This window comes from Poecilia reticulata, chromosome 2 (genome assembly GCF_904066995.2).
Source record: "Poecilia reticulata chromosome 2, P_reticulata-male-v2, whole genome shotgun sequence".
Taxonomy (NCBI): Eukaryota; Metazoa; Chordata; class Actinopteri; order Cyprinodontiformes; family Poeciliidae; genus Poecilia; species Poecilia reticulata.
Genome location: NC_088831.1, coordinates 34331692 through 34348864, shown reverse-complemented (window position 1 = coordinate 34348864; position 17173 = coordinate 34331692). Strand labels below are relative to the sequence as shown.

Below are 17173 nucleotides of genomic sequence, written 5' to 3'. Positions count from 1 at the left end.
GTTTCAAAAGAAAGAAAATTCACAATTACCTTCTATTTAATTGACATTGCTTGTTTGTTGCACGAGCATACATTTTGTAACTACACAGGTCCAGTTTATATGCTGTACATTTTAATGATGTACTGACTTGACATTAATTAACAGCCAAGTATAGATTGGAGGTTTTGAATTAGTGTATGGAGTCAGCATTAATCCTCTGCCAGCTGTCAACTCAAACATACTGAGTAACTTCTCATCTACTTACCGTCAATTTTTTTTACTTTAATCACACGGTAATAACCAGTGGCAGCAAACTGCCTTTTGCATGTTGAGTGTGTAATTTTCAGGCCACTTCTTTAACGTCCTAAAAGTTCAGCCGTGGTAATATTTGCACCTCCAGCACAGATGCAGAGCATTGTTTTGCATATCATGTGGCTGCCCAGGTGTATCAAATACATTCAGATTTAAAACCAAGACTCATGTCTAATACAAGGTTGATTATGCAAATAAAGTTTGTGCTGCTACAGCAAGCACAAACACACAAATCTGACTTTTCACCCACAAGAACTGTTTTCCCTCAAAATCCTTATAGAATATTCTAGACAGACCGTTTTATATTAGTCTTGATCTCTTATTATGTGCCAATGAGATCCTGAGTTGTCAAAATATCAATGTTTGCCTGACCCTGATGCTCAGACTCTTGTCAAAATATCTGACAATATGTTGAAGTATTTATTGTACATCTTAAAAATGTTCATAACTAAAACTTGAATATGAAAAAAGCTGAAAGAAAAAAGGAAAAGAAATGTATTCAATTTGACAGCCACACCCAGCCTCTAATCCAAAGTCTGTTTCTTATTAGTTCATGAAGTCATTGTGACAACTCTTTCCCCCAGACACTAACGGCTGAGTTCTGAGGCTCAAAGAAATAGAGAACGGGGGAAAAAAAAAACAAAAAAAAAACACACACCCATGAGAAGTCCTGCCTTGTTTGAGAAAACCGAACAGGTTTGGTAAAAACCATCCATCCATTTTCTTACACCCTTGTCCCTCAGTGGGGTCGGGAGGGTTGCTGGTGCCCATCTCCAGCTAGCGTACTGGGCGAGAGGCGGGGTCACCCTGGACAGGTCGCCAGTCTGTCGCAGGGCAACACAGACACACACAGGACACACAACCATGCACACACACACTCACACCAAGGGACAATTTGGAGAGGCCAATTAACCTGACAGTCATGTTTTTGGACTGTGGGAGGAAACCGGAGTACCTGGAGAAAACCCACGCATGCACAGGGGGAACATGCAAACTCCATGCAGAAAGACCAGGGCCGGGAATCGAACCCAGAACCTTCTTGCTGCAAGGCAACAGCTCTACTGTGCAGCCCTGGTAAAAACCAAATATGATGAATATTTGATTTTTATTTTATGCTTTGAGATGTCCATCCAGTTTAGCTTAAAAATCTTGCAAGACTGTAGTTTAGCTTTTTTTTCCCACACCATATAATGAGGTACTAAAAGTGTCATTTTAGTGGCGCATTTTTTTTCAGTCGGAATCTTTTGCCCGTTTTAAATTGTAATAAAGATCATTTATTGGGAAATAAATAAATGATTCCCTCAGACTGAATTTTGATAGCAATAGAGATATGATACTGACCATATACAATCAACAGGTTTTCAAGTGCAACACAGCACAGGAACAGGACAGCAATGAAAGAATACAGCTAAAAGACGGAAACCTCTCATGCACACAGGCAACAAAAGAAACCATCAAAAACTACTTCCAAACCCAGAGCTTGGTGCCAGTCATTCCATTAGGAATTGAACTGGCAGATGTCTTTGCTTGGCTAGTGTGAATGTGGCAGGCACGGAAGAGGTTTGGATGATGATTACATTCACCGGGCAGTGACCTGAAAGGCTCTCTGCGTCAGTACTGAGAGGTTACAGAAGCGAAAAATGTATGGCCATGCATTAAAGGAGTCACCCAAGCAGTAAGACAAACACAGTGAGGCAAGCAATGTAGAAAAAAAGACGATTGGTAATTACCAAAGAAGGAAAGAGACCCTGATCAACCAGACTAATCATCATAACGATGACCTAATGTCTACCTCATTACAAACACTGTTCTGCCCATCCACACTGCTTACATAAGTGTTAGTACAGCATCAGGAGAGCGATAATAAGCATTAGCCTTGCATCTGTCCACCTACGCACACTTTTTTTTTTTTTTCCTCACACCATCTTCCTGTACACACATGACTCACGAGTGACTGGGAAAAGAGCATTTCACCATTTATGTATCCATCAAGTCATCGTCTGTATCCGGACAAGCGGATTCAGACAATGACTCTCTAGCAGTCACTGGGTGAGATTTGGGGAACACTGTGGACAGGTTGCCACAGAGACACACACAGGACAAACAACCATGCATGCACACACTCACATCTAGGGACATTTCTAGAGTAACTTATTAACCTAACAGTCGTGTTTTTAGACAGTGAGAGAATCCACACATGCATAGAAAACATGCAAAACTCCATGCAGAAAGACTTGGGATTCGAACCCAAGCAACAGTGTGAGGCCCCATTTACTACATTTAGGCAGGAAACTGAGAAAAATGTGCTTATTACAAAAGGAAATATTTTCCTTCATGTATCAAAGCTTTCTTACCCAAGCTGTCAGTCTGATTTTGTCCAAGTAATATACGTCCAAAATTAAAATACTTTGTTTGATTGGAATGGGCTATATATATAATACAATTTGCCAGATTTAGCAGGCAGCAGCTGTTGGCAATCATATGCTTTACCCTTAATGTAAAAAGTAAATATTCCACATTGACAGAAAAACTCTTGTTGCCAAGCTTCAAAGTATTCATTACAAAGATGGATGAAAGTGAGCATGGGCCGGTATGAGGTTCTCAAGATATAATGACTTGACTAAAACTACTACTTTTTCCTTGTATCATGGCAATTTACAAAAAAATAAAAAAAACATTTGGAGAAAGAAAAATGCAGAAAATTATTAAAATTATTGTGTGCAAGACAAAACTCCCTCCTACTTCACCAACATATTACATTTCATATTTCTGACTTCATATTTGTTGATGTTTGCGATATAGCAAAAATCTTAAACAAACTTAGTCAGGCCTCTGTCTCTTTAAGAAGCTCCTACTCTTTCCAATACCTTCACAACAGTGCTTGTTATTATGTCATTTACAACCATTATTAGGAGAATTGGAAGAAAAGTAGCCAACAAGACAACTTCAACAAGAAAAGACATGCATGCAACTTACAGAACGTTCCGTGAGGCACCGAGCTGCAGCAGCAGCTTAACAATGGCTGCATGTCCATTCCTCACAGCATCATGGAGCGGAGAATCATTTTCATAGCCAGGTGTGTTCAACAGGGCTCCCCTTGCGACCAAAACCTTCGCAGCTGCCAGGTGGCCCAGATTACATGCCTCATGCTGAAACAAGAGGCAAAACGGCTAGCGGTCATTCTGTGCAACTCATGCTCATTATTGTCCACTGTTATTTTCAAAAGAGATCTATTACCATAAATTCTGCAATGAAATCTGTTTGTTTTTCTTGTTTGTTTTTTTTTTCAAGTTTGCCGTTTGAGACAAAAATATATCCAAAAACACATCATGTCATTGTGAAAACAATGTTTACTTCTGAAAATTATGATTGTTTCGTTGTGAACGTCTAATAATACTGTATGTTTTGGTTGTTTTCAGATTTTACAGTTCAGTTAAAATGTTAACTGTCTGTTTTAGATAAAAAGACACAATAGGAAAAACATAGTACAGTAAATACTGAGAATGAATTGCATTACAATAGTTGATCTAGTACATTAAATTTGCCTTTCATCATTTCTTACCGCCCAACTGTTTCATGCAAACACAGGCTATTTCCAGTCTTTTTTTTTTTTTTTTTTTAGTCCTGGCCATCTGTACCAAACAAATGTTTGTCTTTTACCCACAGGAATTAAAATCCACGGATTTGTAAAGTGCACAGACAAAATCTGCTTCATTTTATTTGCTTAAGGCTCAACAATCCCAGAAAAACAGACACTTGTATTATCTTAGAAGACTAATAAAACAGAGTTATGAAAGTGGTGCTGAAACTAGAGAAGTGAAAAAGACACATCGGGGAGCAGAGGCTCACATAACTTCCAAGAAATATACAAGCAGTCAAATAATATTTCAAACTCAAAGCTGTATTGTAAGCATTTCAAAACATCAGCTGCAAACTGTCAGAGCTCAAATTGAACAAGTCTGAGGGGAGCTAGCAGTCACATTAAGGGATGTAATAAAGTCAGAGGCAAACACTGACATTTGTTCTCAAAGACAAAAAAAAAAAAAGCATGATAACCCAGGGAATAAGTGACAGCACTTCCAACTTTTCCTGTTGAAGCAGAACTGTGTAAAAGCACAAAGCACACACCTTTTAGGTCAGCCTTATAGTCAAACAATTGCAGCGATTACAGTAATTATCTTACCAAGGATACAACGCTCTGATAAAGTCACAGCAAAATAGCTGTGCTTCACATATATTTCCACAAGAAAAGACGGTTAAAATTGTACTCAGGCTTCCTTTTGTTTGGAGCTTAATATTCTCTCTCTTAACATGAATAGTGTAAAGGATTAGATGAAATCTAGTGCTGAATAAAAATGACAAGATTCCCCTGTGCTACAACTATCAAACAGAAAAAAATCTGACTTCTTGTCATAAGAAAAGCTAAAGCTTTGGTCGTTCCAGGCTGTTGTCAGAAACGTGTGCGGCCAACTTTTCTCGGGAGAACAGTGTGTATGGTTGAGCGATATGAACTTAGAATTTTTTGCAGTATTCTGTGCTACTATTATGATGAGATTAAAGATGGTAAAAAAAAAAAAAAAAGTTCTTGTTTTATTTTTGGTAACTGTATGGTTGTGACTGCATGACAAAGCATTTGTAGCACCAGAATTTTTATTTTTTATTTTTTTTTTATATTTGCATTTGAAAACAGCTTCTTCATTTACTAAAATGCACATTGCATTGTAAGTTTTTTTTTTACTTATTTACCATAAATAATTGAAACTTACAATGATAAAGATACATTAAAAATCTTATGATAAGAGTGACATTTTTCATGATAAATGCCCATGGTAAATGGGTGCAAATTCAGTACAAATGTTTTACACTTATGCAAATACAGTCATGTAAAATGTAAAAATTAGGACACCTAATTGAAAACTCGATTGTTTTCCAAACATAGGGATATTTCAGATCAAATTTAACAACACTGAAGAACAACATAAACAAAAGAAATGTATTTTGTGATGAGAACTAAATCTGGACACCAGCTCATTATCATAGATTCAACCATTTACACATGATAAGGATAATAAACTGGCTTGGTCCTGCTGCTACAAAGTCATGATTTTCCTACAATCCTTTATTCTGTTCTTGCCAAATAATGTCCACTTATTTTATTGTCCAAATAATTTAATTTCACTCATCTACCCAAAATAATGTTATTCACGATTGCTGGTTTTTGTCCATGTTTTCTGAAGTCAGGCCTTTGTGTTTATTTGTGTATCTCTTCACGTCCATCTCTACAGTTGCTTAGATTGATGCATGTAGACTCACCAGTGGTGTCCAGCCGGCGTTGTCTTTCAGGTTGGGGTCGGCTCCCTGATCCAGAAGTTCGTTGACAGAATCTACATCTCCCTGCAGGGTACGTATAGTAAACAACAATCCTGAGGTGAGAATCACAAAAATGTAACGTCAACCCATTTGAAAACAACAACGCCCGATGCCTGAGAACAAAAAGATCCCAGGTTTATCAATCAGCCTCCGCAGAGAGCCATTGATTCCCGTGTCAGCGATGCTGGGAGGGATTACAGCCATGTTCATGAGGATTACTGAACAGCAGAACATGCCTGTCCAATCACCCGAGCACGGATTTGGAAAGGATTGGGTTAGTCATTATGAAAGAATAAGTAAACCATAAAAAGGCCACATTACATTTCGTTTTTATCTCCTTAGGAGACGATTAACTTGAAATCTAGTTCCTTGGGTAAAGTTGCTCGCAATTTAGCTTTAGCAATGTGATCGGTAATAAACGTCTTCACCTTTATTGCAGCAAGGTGTAGAGGGGTCTCTCCTCTGTGGTTCCTCTTCATTACTGCAGGGCTGCCAGGGCTTGAACGGCCGAAAGATGACCGAGGACTGCACACGGGTTTATTGTGGCTGTCTGAAGACATGAGGGCTGCAACAGACGGACTACGCTGTTTACCTTCTCTCGGGCGCTTCTTTTTCTTTTCACTTGCGGGGCTTGCTAAAGTTAAACGCTCAGTGAAAGGTGAGGCTTTTCCACCAGGTGATTTTCTCCTTGGGCCCGGAGAAACCCTCTGTCTTTTTGGCGTTGTTTCCAAGGAGCAGTTTCTCTCCACTGTTTTGCTTCTTTTGGAGAGACTCTCCTGGGGAGACGCGTTTGTGTCTGTTTTGGAACCGTCATCTGGATTTGGGTTGTTTGTTGACGACATCTGACTGGCTGTGCTCTGACCATGCTGGCTGTGGTGACTCAGCACATTGATCTCGCCTCCCGAGAGACTTTCGTTTATTGTGCGGTTGGTCAAACTGAGTTCACGGACCTGCGAGGCTTCAGTCTGCGCCTCGTCAGTCGAGACAGAAGGGCTTAAGAAAGAAACCCTTTTACGTGACCCTCTTGCTCCGTCAGCACAGGATGGCTCTGGTCCAGATGAGGGATTCTGTTGGTCTGTAAGTCCCCACTGCTGGTTTATGGCCTCCAGCCTCTTCTTTTTCAAATTCTCTTTAGTCTGTCTACGTGTGGTACTGGTGCGCCCTTGAACCTGCCTTGTAGTATCAGTTTTCTTAGTTCTTTTCTTTCCTTTACTGTTTACGTTACTTTCATTTTGTGAAGACGAAGAGTCTTGGGAGGACGAAGTGAAATTAAACACTGAAAGGTCCCGGCACTGAGCTGCGGGGACTTTGGACTGAGCAGCAGGCTGTTCTTCAGAGGACTTCCTGTCTGGAGCAGTGACCTCTAAAGGCTTCTCGACCTTGCAGTGCACCTTTCGACTGCGAGGACTGAACCAGATCTTAAAGTTCTTCTTGTGTTTGAGGACTGCAGCCTCCGCCTGCGAACTGACCTCAGCAACAGAGTCTGAAATTAAATATACGAAAAGAATAAATAAATTAATTAAAAAAAAAAGCAGAAGTGATGCATTTTAATAAGAACAAAACAGCAATCCCATCCTTGTACAGTGCTCGCTACAAATTCTGAAAGTGAATTGTTTTCAGAAAGCCTTTTTCTCTGTGTGATAACGTTCTATTATGCACTTAAAAATTAAGACAATTACACCAACTTTTCATTTCGTTCAACTTTTTTCACACATTTGACAATACATTTACACTGCTTTGCAATAGTATTCATAAAAACAGCCACAATCATTCCAGAATTTTATTGGGAATTCATGTGATGTACAAAAAAAAAAAAAAAAAAGGAAGCGCATCATTTTAAAGTGGAAGGCAAATGATCCATCAGCATCACGCTGCAGGGATTTATTGGTTCAGCGGCAACAGAAAAGCTGGTCAGATCTGATGGGAGCATGGATAGAGAGAAGAATACCCAGAAGAAAACTTGTTAGACAGGTGGATATTTCCCTTTGCACAGAACAGAAATTCTAAATACAGTCAGAGCTGCAGTGGAATGGTTTAGATCTAAGAATCCTCATGTGTTAAAAGTCAAGACAATAAATGTTCTGCTTAGAGGAATTAGCACAGAGCCAGGAGACAAAATACCCAAAAACCTTGAAACTGCAGTGAAAAGTCACTATGGCCGATACTATACCAGGAAAACATGTAACTGCAATACTATTTCTGAATAAAGTTGTAATTATTATGAATTATCCACTTTATCCTGATTATTTGACTGTATACAATTTTTTCACTGTGGAATGTGAGGCTTAGCATCTCAGGTTTATGAAGAATTACACATAATGTGATTTAAGGGCAACTGAAAACCGTCCAATAGGCTGAATATATACAGCTCTGGAATAAAATTAAAAAAAAACAAGAGACGACCGTACTGAACCCCCATTGAAAACCTCGTGGTTATTCCACCAAATATTGATTCCTGAACTCTTTCTGAGTTAAAACAGGAGTATCGTTTTTAAATATGAACTTGTTTTCTTTGCATTATTTAAAGTCTGAAAGCACTGCATCTTTTTCGTTATTTTGACCATTTCTCAATTTCTGCAAATAAATTATACATTTTTGCTTGGAATTTCGGAGACATGTCGTCAGCAGTTCATAGAATAAAAGAACAATGTTCATTTTACTCAAACAGAGTAAAATCAGAAAACTGACAATTTTGCAGTGGTGTCAATTTTTTTCCAAATCTGTACATTAATGGCTTGCAGAATGATGGTGCATGTGTCCCTTTAAATATGACATCCAACCAAATACTGCATCCTAACAGTCGTTTGCAACCACGATACACCAAACATTAATATTTCAATGGTGATTGTGATTTGATATATTGTGCAGATCACCTCAAAACCAGGCACTCTGCATTCACACTTTTCTAATATTTTTGGAAAACATGAATGCTTCTCCCTCCACTTGAATCACGCACCACTTCATATTTGCTAATTACACAAAATCCCATTAAGAAACAATGAAGCTTGTTGCTGTGATGTGATGTGGAAAATAAAAAAATATTTGGACCAACCAGCATGTTGCTGTGCATGCATTTTACCTGCTTGTTCCGTGGGATTAAGCAGGGACTCCAAGTCACTGAAGAGCTGTATGGTGCTGCTAAGCTGCCTGTTGATTTGGATGTCCTTCACCCACGCAGGGCTGAGACACACCGCGCAGCCGTCTCCTGCCCGGGGGCCAGCACAAGACCTGAGCAATAAGCCTTTCTTAGAATGGAGTCCTGCTTGCATTTCAGTACAAAGAAATACAGCGCATCTATTGATCCCCCCCCTCTTAGTCGTTTCAAAAAGGAAAGGTTTGTAGTTCACACCAACTTTGGATCTAAGCACATGGGATTTCTTCATTCATGTCAAACCTTATACTTTCAGTATTGGCATCATTTAATCTCTGCAGAGATTAGTCCGAATAAATTAAGTAATTTTCCACGCCTGAGGCAGGAAGAAGACGACTCCCACTGTGGCCATTTTCATGTGTCATAGCAGGAAAAGCAGACTGCTTTTTAAATACCTTTCAGGCATGCCAGTGTGCCCTGCCAGTAAGCCAGCATCCACGCATTCACAATCTTGGCAGCCTCACACTTAAATGCAACGAAGCAATCATTATCATTATTAGCTACACCTGTGTTCGGCAAATAAAAATTCCTGCCACGGTGAACGCCTGCCCGTAATAAGCATATCACAGCAGAACACCGTGAGGTTACATTACCTGCACAGCATATGCTCGCACATCCCCAGACACACCGGCTCCTCCATCAAATTTGAGCTGGGAAACAGGGAAAGGATTTATTAGTCTGTGCCGGCTTAACTCATTGCCACACAAAAAAAGTAATTGCAATGCAAGATGCTGTGGAGCGGTAATTAGGTTTTTGATCTTTACCATTTTGAGAGTATTAAAACCTAAATCCCTTTATCACGGAGAAAAAAAAAAAAAAAAAAACTAGATTCGATACAATCCACCCTTCACTAAAATCACACGAGGAAAACTAAAAACACACATAATCATTTGCAGGGACTTTGCATGGTGTTGCATGTTGCCCCCGTATGCATTTCTAACATCTCACGCCATTTCTCTGAAGCTTATTTTGCCTGGGGATTGTTTATTGAAATTCATCAGCTTCCTCATCCCTGGACTGCAGTGTGTACCATCAACTGTGAATTATTGTTCTCACAACATAAAGCTTAGCTTTGTTTATTTTTTCCTGCATGGTGGATGTGAAAAGTCTACACAGCCCTGTTAAAAAGACAGATTTTTAGTGACATAAAAACTGAGACCCAGAGAAATTAATGCAGAGTGCTTTTTACTTTAGCAGGGACTCCAACGTGTACAAGTATGTTGAGGAACAAGCCGTAATTCTTTAAGGGAAAATGTAAAAGTATGTGGTTGCCTAAGTACACTGCGGTTGAATTATGACCTGGGTCGTTGTTAAGGCACAGGAAGATGTTCCTCTTCATCTTCATCTTTCTTTTAGGAGTCTGAAACTTTTGCACCAACACTGACTGTTCATACCTTCGTCCAACTGAACAAAAACAGCCCCCAAAGCATGATGCTGCCATCACCATACTCTAATGTGGGTTTGAAATTATAAGAGCATGTGCACACTTACACAGCCGCAATAGTTGACCTTTATAATTTATATTTTTTCCCAAAAAAAAAAAAAATCTGTTTTTGACTATGAGTCAAATTAAAGCTGAAAACAGTTCTGAAATACTTTTCCTTGGTTTATTTTTTTTTTACATCATAAAAAGCTGGCATTTTAGCAGGGGTAAAATAGTCTTCAATATCTTGAATACTGATATGAAAATATTCTCAATAAATGTAATTACAAATGCACAATGGCGTCAGACACTCATACATCACCATGCCATGTTATGGTGGGAGAAACCACGTCAACGCATCTAGTTATACTCGAGGTTTTGTCTTTTTCTGTTGCGTGTAAACATTCAGGTTAAAATGACGTGGTTAAGACTCGTCGTGTATTAAAGCTAGACGTGATTGATCCTGTTATATTTATTCCCCTCGCAGGTATACACATCGTGAAACAGCTGTTTACGTTGCATTTTGCGTCGCTAAGCAGAGAAACGGTTCGGATTCGCTCCAACTTACCATTTGGAGCAAAGCAACAGTCGACGGAAGTTTGCAACCGCCTCTTTACTGTTCTTCCAGCCATCTGTTTGTAGCGGTGTGGTATTATCCATTTTTTTTTTTTTTTTTACAAAAGAGAATATTTCTACTACCGATTTGTTGTCGAACTCGTTTGCTCCAATCCTGCCTCTAAAAAACAAACTACTTCCTGGTTCTTTACATCTCCCGCCAATTATTTACGGAAGTGACTTAAGGGCCGTGACGTCAACTGAGACGCGCATGTCGTCTTAGGTGACGTTCCCTGCTGTTTGGAGATAATACAGACATGTAGGTGAATCAACAGTTCCGTACTATTTAGGCTAAAGGTGCCAGCAAGATATTTCTCAACTTGCACAAGCTTTGACACGTGACGGATTACATCACAGACTGGAATTGATTAATTAAAAAATAATTATTTGAAATCGTTACGACCTATGATGTAATAAAACTAAATGCTCCGATTAGGTTCAGACAATGTTTCCTGCAGAACTGCAGCATCATTAGCTGCTTCATCAAGCGGATATAATTATATTGATTTCAATAATACCAGTTAGCCACCTATGCATGCACAGGCCTCTTCAGCTGGTGGAGCTTAGATCACCATATGGACCAGACCATAGTTTTGCTAGAAGAAAAATCCACATATTTTGATAACTTTCAGAAATTCCTTTAAAAAAAATTCTACAATAGTAACAATTCTCGGTGGTGTGTAAACTCAGTGCAATGCATTGTTTTCACTAGTGATTCTACATAGCTTAATTCATTGCAGAATGTAATTTTGAACACTATAATGTAAAACAGCCAATGAAAATTGTACATTTCAAATCCCATATTCAAAACCAGCAGTTAATGGCAGAAATAAACTTGGTTCACCATTTCTTTTGCCCAAGATATAAAATTCTAACCTGGAATATATTATCAGAATATTTCAATATTCCAATTCCCATTCATGTGATATGTAAGAGTAAAAAGTTTTTTTGTAGACGTACAATGTAAACAAAAATATAAAATTACTTTATAAAGATAAATTAAACACATTGTGTTTATTATTGCAAAGTAGAAAACAAGCATTTAAACAACAGGGATTGTGTTGTGTATGTAATGTAAAAAAAAAATCGAATCAATCCCATTTACAAAAAAATTGGCTGGATAAAAATTAAATATTGAACAACTAAACACTTTTCAGATATATTGTTCTAAGTAAAAACCTCTGAGATCCCAGTAAGTCTGAAAGTAGCTTAAGCAATTCACAAAGATTACATTTCAAGATGTTAAATATCTATTTGCAAGCAAAGACTTGAAGGTTTATAGATTATTTGTCATCATCAAGCCTTCAGCACTGCAGCAAAGCCAGGCACACGCTATGGTGGAAATAATTGCATGGGCTCAGTCGAATCCCTTTTAAAAACGACTGTGGGTGAACACTTTTTTTTTTTTTGCTGAATCCAATTGATTCAAGATCTGAAAGCAGCACTGCAATTTTTGAGCCTGCACTGAAATAAGATAGACGAAGGCAAGGTAAAAAAAAAAAAAAAATGTCCCCAGAGTTTAACAAATCAGACCGTGAATACATATTGTATTGTACATCTGCTTTTTGTTCTCTTGGTTAAATGTGATGGAATAGAGTTTTTCATCAGGACACAGCTCATAAGCCTTTATTCGCAATTGTATGTGGATGTATAACTATATGAAGTATAGGTGACTTTCTATTTCTGAATATACCAGTGATGCAGAGCAATATATGAACTGGGGTAATATGTGCTGCCATCCAGATGACACATTTTCCAAGGAAACTTTTTGCTGTTTTTGCAAAAGGATGCAAAAAAAAACAAAAAACAATGTTACATTGGGTCTATTACAACAGCAGCCCTTAATAATGAGTGTGAGCATTTGTACATTTTAGATCTGCTGCTTTCCAGGTACTGGGTCTAGTTTTTATCATCGCAGTGCTTTCTGTTTATATTCACAGTATGTGGAACACAGGGTTGTAAACAATCAGTGCTCATGACCAAGAGCAATATATTGCAAAGGTCAGTGGAAACATTTCTGTGCATACATATAAAGAGAACACAAACAGTGTGAAAAAAGTACCATCCTTTCTCTGATACCTAGCTTCATTCTTAGTTTTTAAGATGTTTGTTTGTGTGCTAACATTTCGTTGTTGTTTAGCTAAAATGGATCCAAGCTAAATGGATTTACAGTGCAATCCTGGTCTTCACTAAGTTTTTTCTACCAGGTGACAGAACTTTATTGCACAGTGCCTTGCAAACGCATACAAAAGCAAATAGGGCTTTGTATGGCTTTCTTCTTCCAAGGTTTTCATCAAGGACAGATTTGGGGATCGCAGGGCAAATACTGGTCTTGTCGTCAGGTTCTCCCACCTGATCTGTGAATCTTTCCAACTCTTTCAGAATTACAATGGACCTCTTGGCTGCTTCTGTGACTGATGGCTTCCTTGCCCAGCCAACATTTGACAGCCATCTCGTTTTAGGTTTGCTGTTGTACTCCATTAGTAGAAATAAAACATATCATAAAGGAATGATGGAGTGAACAGTGAGCTGTTCAAAGGTGGGAATATTATTTTTCTTATAACCTAACCCTATCTTTATTTTCTCCACAACATTATGCTAAGAGAGCTCCTTGGTCTTAATGATGCCGTTTGGTAACTAATGTGCTCTAATAAATCTATACAGCCTTCAACTAACACTTGAGAAACCTTAAAGTGAAATAACAGGTGTAAACGATACTAATTACGCAAGTCCTAAAGTAATTGACTTTATTCAGGGTGTCACAGTTAAGGGGTGTTAAAATACGCATGTCCCCTTTTTCAGACTTATTTGTAAAACAACGTATTAAAGTTTTTCACTTCTTAATCATGGACTATTTTTTGTTGGCCTATCATCAATTTAAATGAAATGCAGACAAGTTTGTGGATGCAACTTAACTAAGTGTGAAATACCTCAAAGGGATTTATTTATTTTACAAGACAGTATGCCTCTCACACCTAAGCAACACAGTATAATAGAATGATAATGATATGGATCAAAAGCGATGAATCAGAATGTAGAATCAAAAGAAAATGCATCACATGTATTGCAACAGCACTTGAAAAATTGTTTTATTTTGATTACAAAAAGTAAATACATTCAAGATTAAGGTTAGATGGTCCAAGAGCAGGAGAGACTATTTAGTATTCACTACAGCCACTCCAATAATGAGCGGCGTGTTAAGGAGTAGAGCAAATCTGCACATTGAGTTTGTAGTAGAGGTATTTTCTTTTCACTTGTAACTAGTACTTACAATAATATGTACTTACATTTGAAAATTTGATGATGAGTAAGATTCATTTGACACAATCAAAGCATACCAGCATTATGGTCAGTTGAAGATAATAATTGAGGAATATTGAAAATTTGCTCCAGTAGCCCAGCCACAAAGAAAACAATTAAATCTCATAAATATTAAAATCTAGCAAATTAGGAAAGAAAACAGTAAATAGACACAAGATCGATCTATCTTCATTTGTTCATCTGTGCAAGTAATAATTTGGTAAAGATAATTTCATTTACCCTGCTTTTGATCATACTTTGAACATACTACAGGTATTTATATGTCTATATTGGGTAAATGAACCTTCATTCCAGCCAGTCAGCTCTATGTCTCAACAGCCTTAATGGAACCCAGGTCTTCAAAGTCGTCTTCACCGTGAATTGGGATGGTTTCCATGCCAATATTTCCCATGGCAAAATTGATGAAGACCTGTGGGGATTCAGTAACAATGTAAGATGGAAGGCAAAGTAAAAAGTAATAATTTCTTCTGAGGAAAACTGTAACATTTTGCTTATCGTCTGGTCAGCTTCACAGCCCAACCCCCCTCGTTTTCTTCCATCTATGGTGTCTTCCAATCCCAGAGCCCCAAAGGGTTTAGAGTAGTTGAAGAATATCAGCTTTGGCTGCATATAAAGCTCATGGATTCTCTTCCAAACTCATATTCCATTTATTTTCCCTCAGGCATACCCTCTGTCAGTTTTCCTCTGACTCTTTTAAACTTTCTATGCTCTGTCTTTCCCTCCCACTCAGCTTTCTTCTGTCCCTGCTTCCCCTACCACCCGGCCGTTCTTTCTCTCATCTCATGTCCCTTTTTTCTGTCCCCCGCCACCATCTCCCCAACACCACAAAGTGACACAGTACTTCCTTCCCGCTCACTCTCTCTCTCTTTCTCTCTCTGTTTATGTTCTGTCTCTTTTTCCTCACCTCATCCAGTGTGGTCTGGCTCACAGAGAAGTGTTTGATCCGCAGAGCATGCTTGTTGGACTCAAGCTGGCTGAAGATGTCAGCAACCCCACCAGGAGCATTTGGTACGTGGTATTCCACCATGGCAGAGTGCTGGTCCTGTGCGTTGAGAAAGAAAGCAGAGTTTGTGTTTAAGGTTGGTGAAAACATTAAACTCCCAGTGAAACCAAAAGTAGTGTACTGAACATTAGACATAAAGATATTTGCTTCGGGAGAAAATCGACATTCTTTGATAGCCAATCCACAATAAGCTATATACAAACTGAATGTCAAGAACAAACCTGGAGCATTTTACATTTCTAGATTTTTAGCAAAACAAATCTCACACTTTTGGAAATCAGTAAACTTAACAGACCAATAGCACTTAAAAAACAGCTCAAATTATTTTTAAGCCTGCTGTAAATAGTCGTGTCATTGTCATTTAGAATGAATCCACATTAGTTTGCCTCCAAAGGTAACTAGTAGGCATACTGGTTAATGGACCAAGGTGCCTGTATAACACCTAAGGATTTTGTAATGGCTTATACAGGCACTTTTTTTTCATTGTCACGTTTGCGTTGAATAGTTTTTTTACAGAGTAAGTCAATACATTTTTTAAACAGCAAATAGCAGTTGGAGGGAGTGCGCCATCAATGATCCTCCTGTTTGAAACACATTCTGAGAACAGAAAATGAAATGCAGACAATACAGATGTTCAAAATAACTATATATTTACATTCTGTCAGGTAGCTGATTTAACCCGACACCTTCTAAGGGTTACGTTCTCAGTAAGTGTTTCACTCAAGAACATCACTGGTGGTGCATTGCCTCCAAGTTCCATCTCATGTTTAATAGTCACTGGCTTGTGGTTTTAATAACCACTAAATGCAAACTTAGTGATTTGAAGCTTCAAAAAAACAGCATTTGCATAAACCACTAATTTGTCTGATTGGATCTTGGCCCCTCTCAAACTGGGCATTAGCTTCAGCATCAGGGGCCAGCTAATCTGGGTTTAAACTGAATGAAGATGGGAAAATAATCAATTTAAGACCATATAAGTTTTACTGATCAATATAGTAATGCTAATAGTGTTTTAGGGCTGCATGTAATTAAAGATGCGGCAACCTTCTGAACCTATCATTCTGTTTGGAATATGTTTAGAATGTGAAAACACAAATTTTCAACGGTTGGAAAGCATTTAGAAGCTAAGGAGTTATGAATGTCCTTCAGGATTTAAAAAAAAGTTTTTAACACAAACAGGAAGAATTACATCTAAACCCACATCCATGTTTATGCAACAGCTTGTTGACACTTAGTTTTTCACACTAAACAAAGTAGAATGTCAGAATGAAGTTGTCAGAATAGTAGAGAGAGAGGAAAAAAAAAAGATTTACTGCCGCCGGCTATACACAGCGACTGTGCCATGTAATTACAGTGACACTGTCAGACATTACTTGGCAATATTTTAACTCCTCTTCTGTCTGTGTTTATAATGCTGGGTTATGGTAAGTTTATGGTTGATAGATTTCAATTAATTTCACAAACAAATGAAGTTTCATCCAAATCAGAAGTTATGTTCAGAATTATTTTGCATTAACACAAGTAACCTCTGACTGAGGAAAGACTAAAGCACAATTTTTGTTTTTTTTTTATTTTATTTTATAATACTGTTTTAGCTTAGGACTGTAATGGACTTGGAAGGGTAACAGAACTTTTTATTTTTTATTTTTTCCTGGCAACATAATTTCCAATTAATGCTTTCATAGATTTTTATGTGAAACAGAAATAAAAGTTTGCTTTTATAGAAATTAAATATTGTAATAAAATATGTTTTAGAACATTAGGTGCAATTTGTTTGTATAAATATGTCACAAAAATAGTATTATGAAGTTGTCCAAAAATATACATATCACTGATTCAGTCCTGTAAGATTAGACAATATTTTTAATACAACTATCTACATAATTAAACAGCAAAAAACTGCACAATTTCACCAGACCTTTAAGCTGCTAAAATTTTAAGTTAAAATGTCTCTTCAATATGTTAACAAGGGAGAGGAACACATTGACTTAAAAGACTC

General features: G+C 37.9%; 2 protein-coding genes across 3 annotated transcripts in view; both read right to left on the bottom strand.

Moving 5' to 3' along the window:
- bard1 (BRCA1 associated RING domain 1) overlaps positions 1–11097 on the bottom strand; it is a 28742-nt gene extending 17645 nt beyond the window's left edge. Inside the window, exons 1-6 of one of the 2 annotated variants that reach the window (XM_017302353.2) lie at positions 10804–11097; positions 9406–9462; positions 8741–8889; positions 6090–7144; positions 5605–5685; positions 3268–3440 (exon numbers count right to left, since the gene is read on the bottom strand). In XM_017302353.2, coding sequence (XP_017157842.1) covers positions 3268–3440; positions 5605–5685; positions 6090–7144; positions 8741–8889; positions 9406–9462; positions 10804–10895 — 1607 coding nt within the window. In that variant the 5' untranslated portion in view covers positions 10896–11097. The remainder of the gene's footprint in view (positions 1–3267; positions 3441–5604; positions 5686–6089; positions 7145–8740; positions 8890–9405; positions 9463–10803) is intronic. The other variant, XM_008403882.3, reaches the window with a different exon arrangement.
- Positions 11098–13912: 2815 nt separating this feature from the next.
- abca12 (ATP-binding cassette, sub-family A (ABC1), member 12) overlaps positions 13913–17173 on the bottom strand; it is a 67098-nt gene continuing 63837 nt past the window's right edge. Inside the window, exons 70-71 of the mRNA XM_008403885.2 lie at positions 15076–15213; positions 13913–14580 (exon numbers count right to left, since the gene is read on the bottom strand). Coding sequence (XP_008402107.2) covers positions 14476–14580; positions 15076–15213 — 243 coding nt within the window. The 3' untranslated portion in view covers positions 13913–14475. The remainder of the gene's footprint in view (positions 14581–15075; positions 15214–17173) is intronic.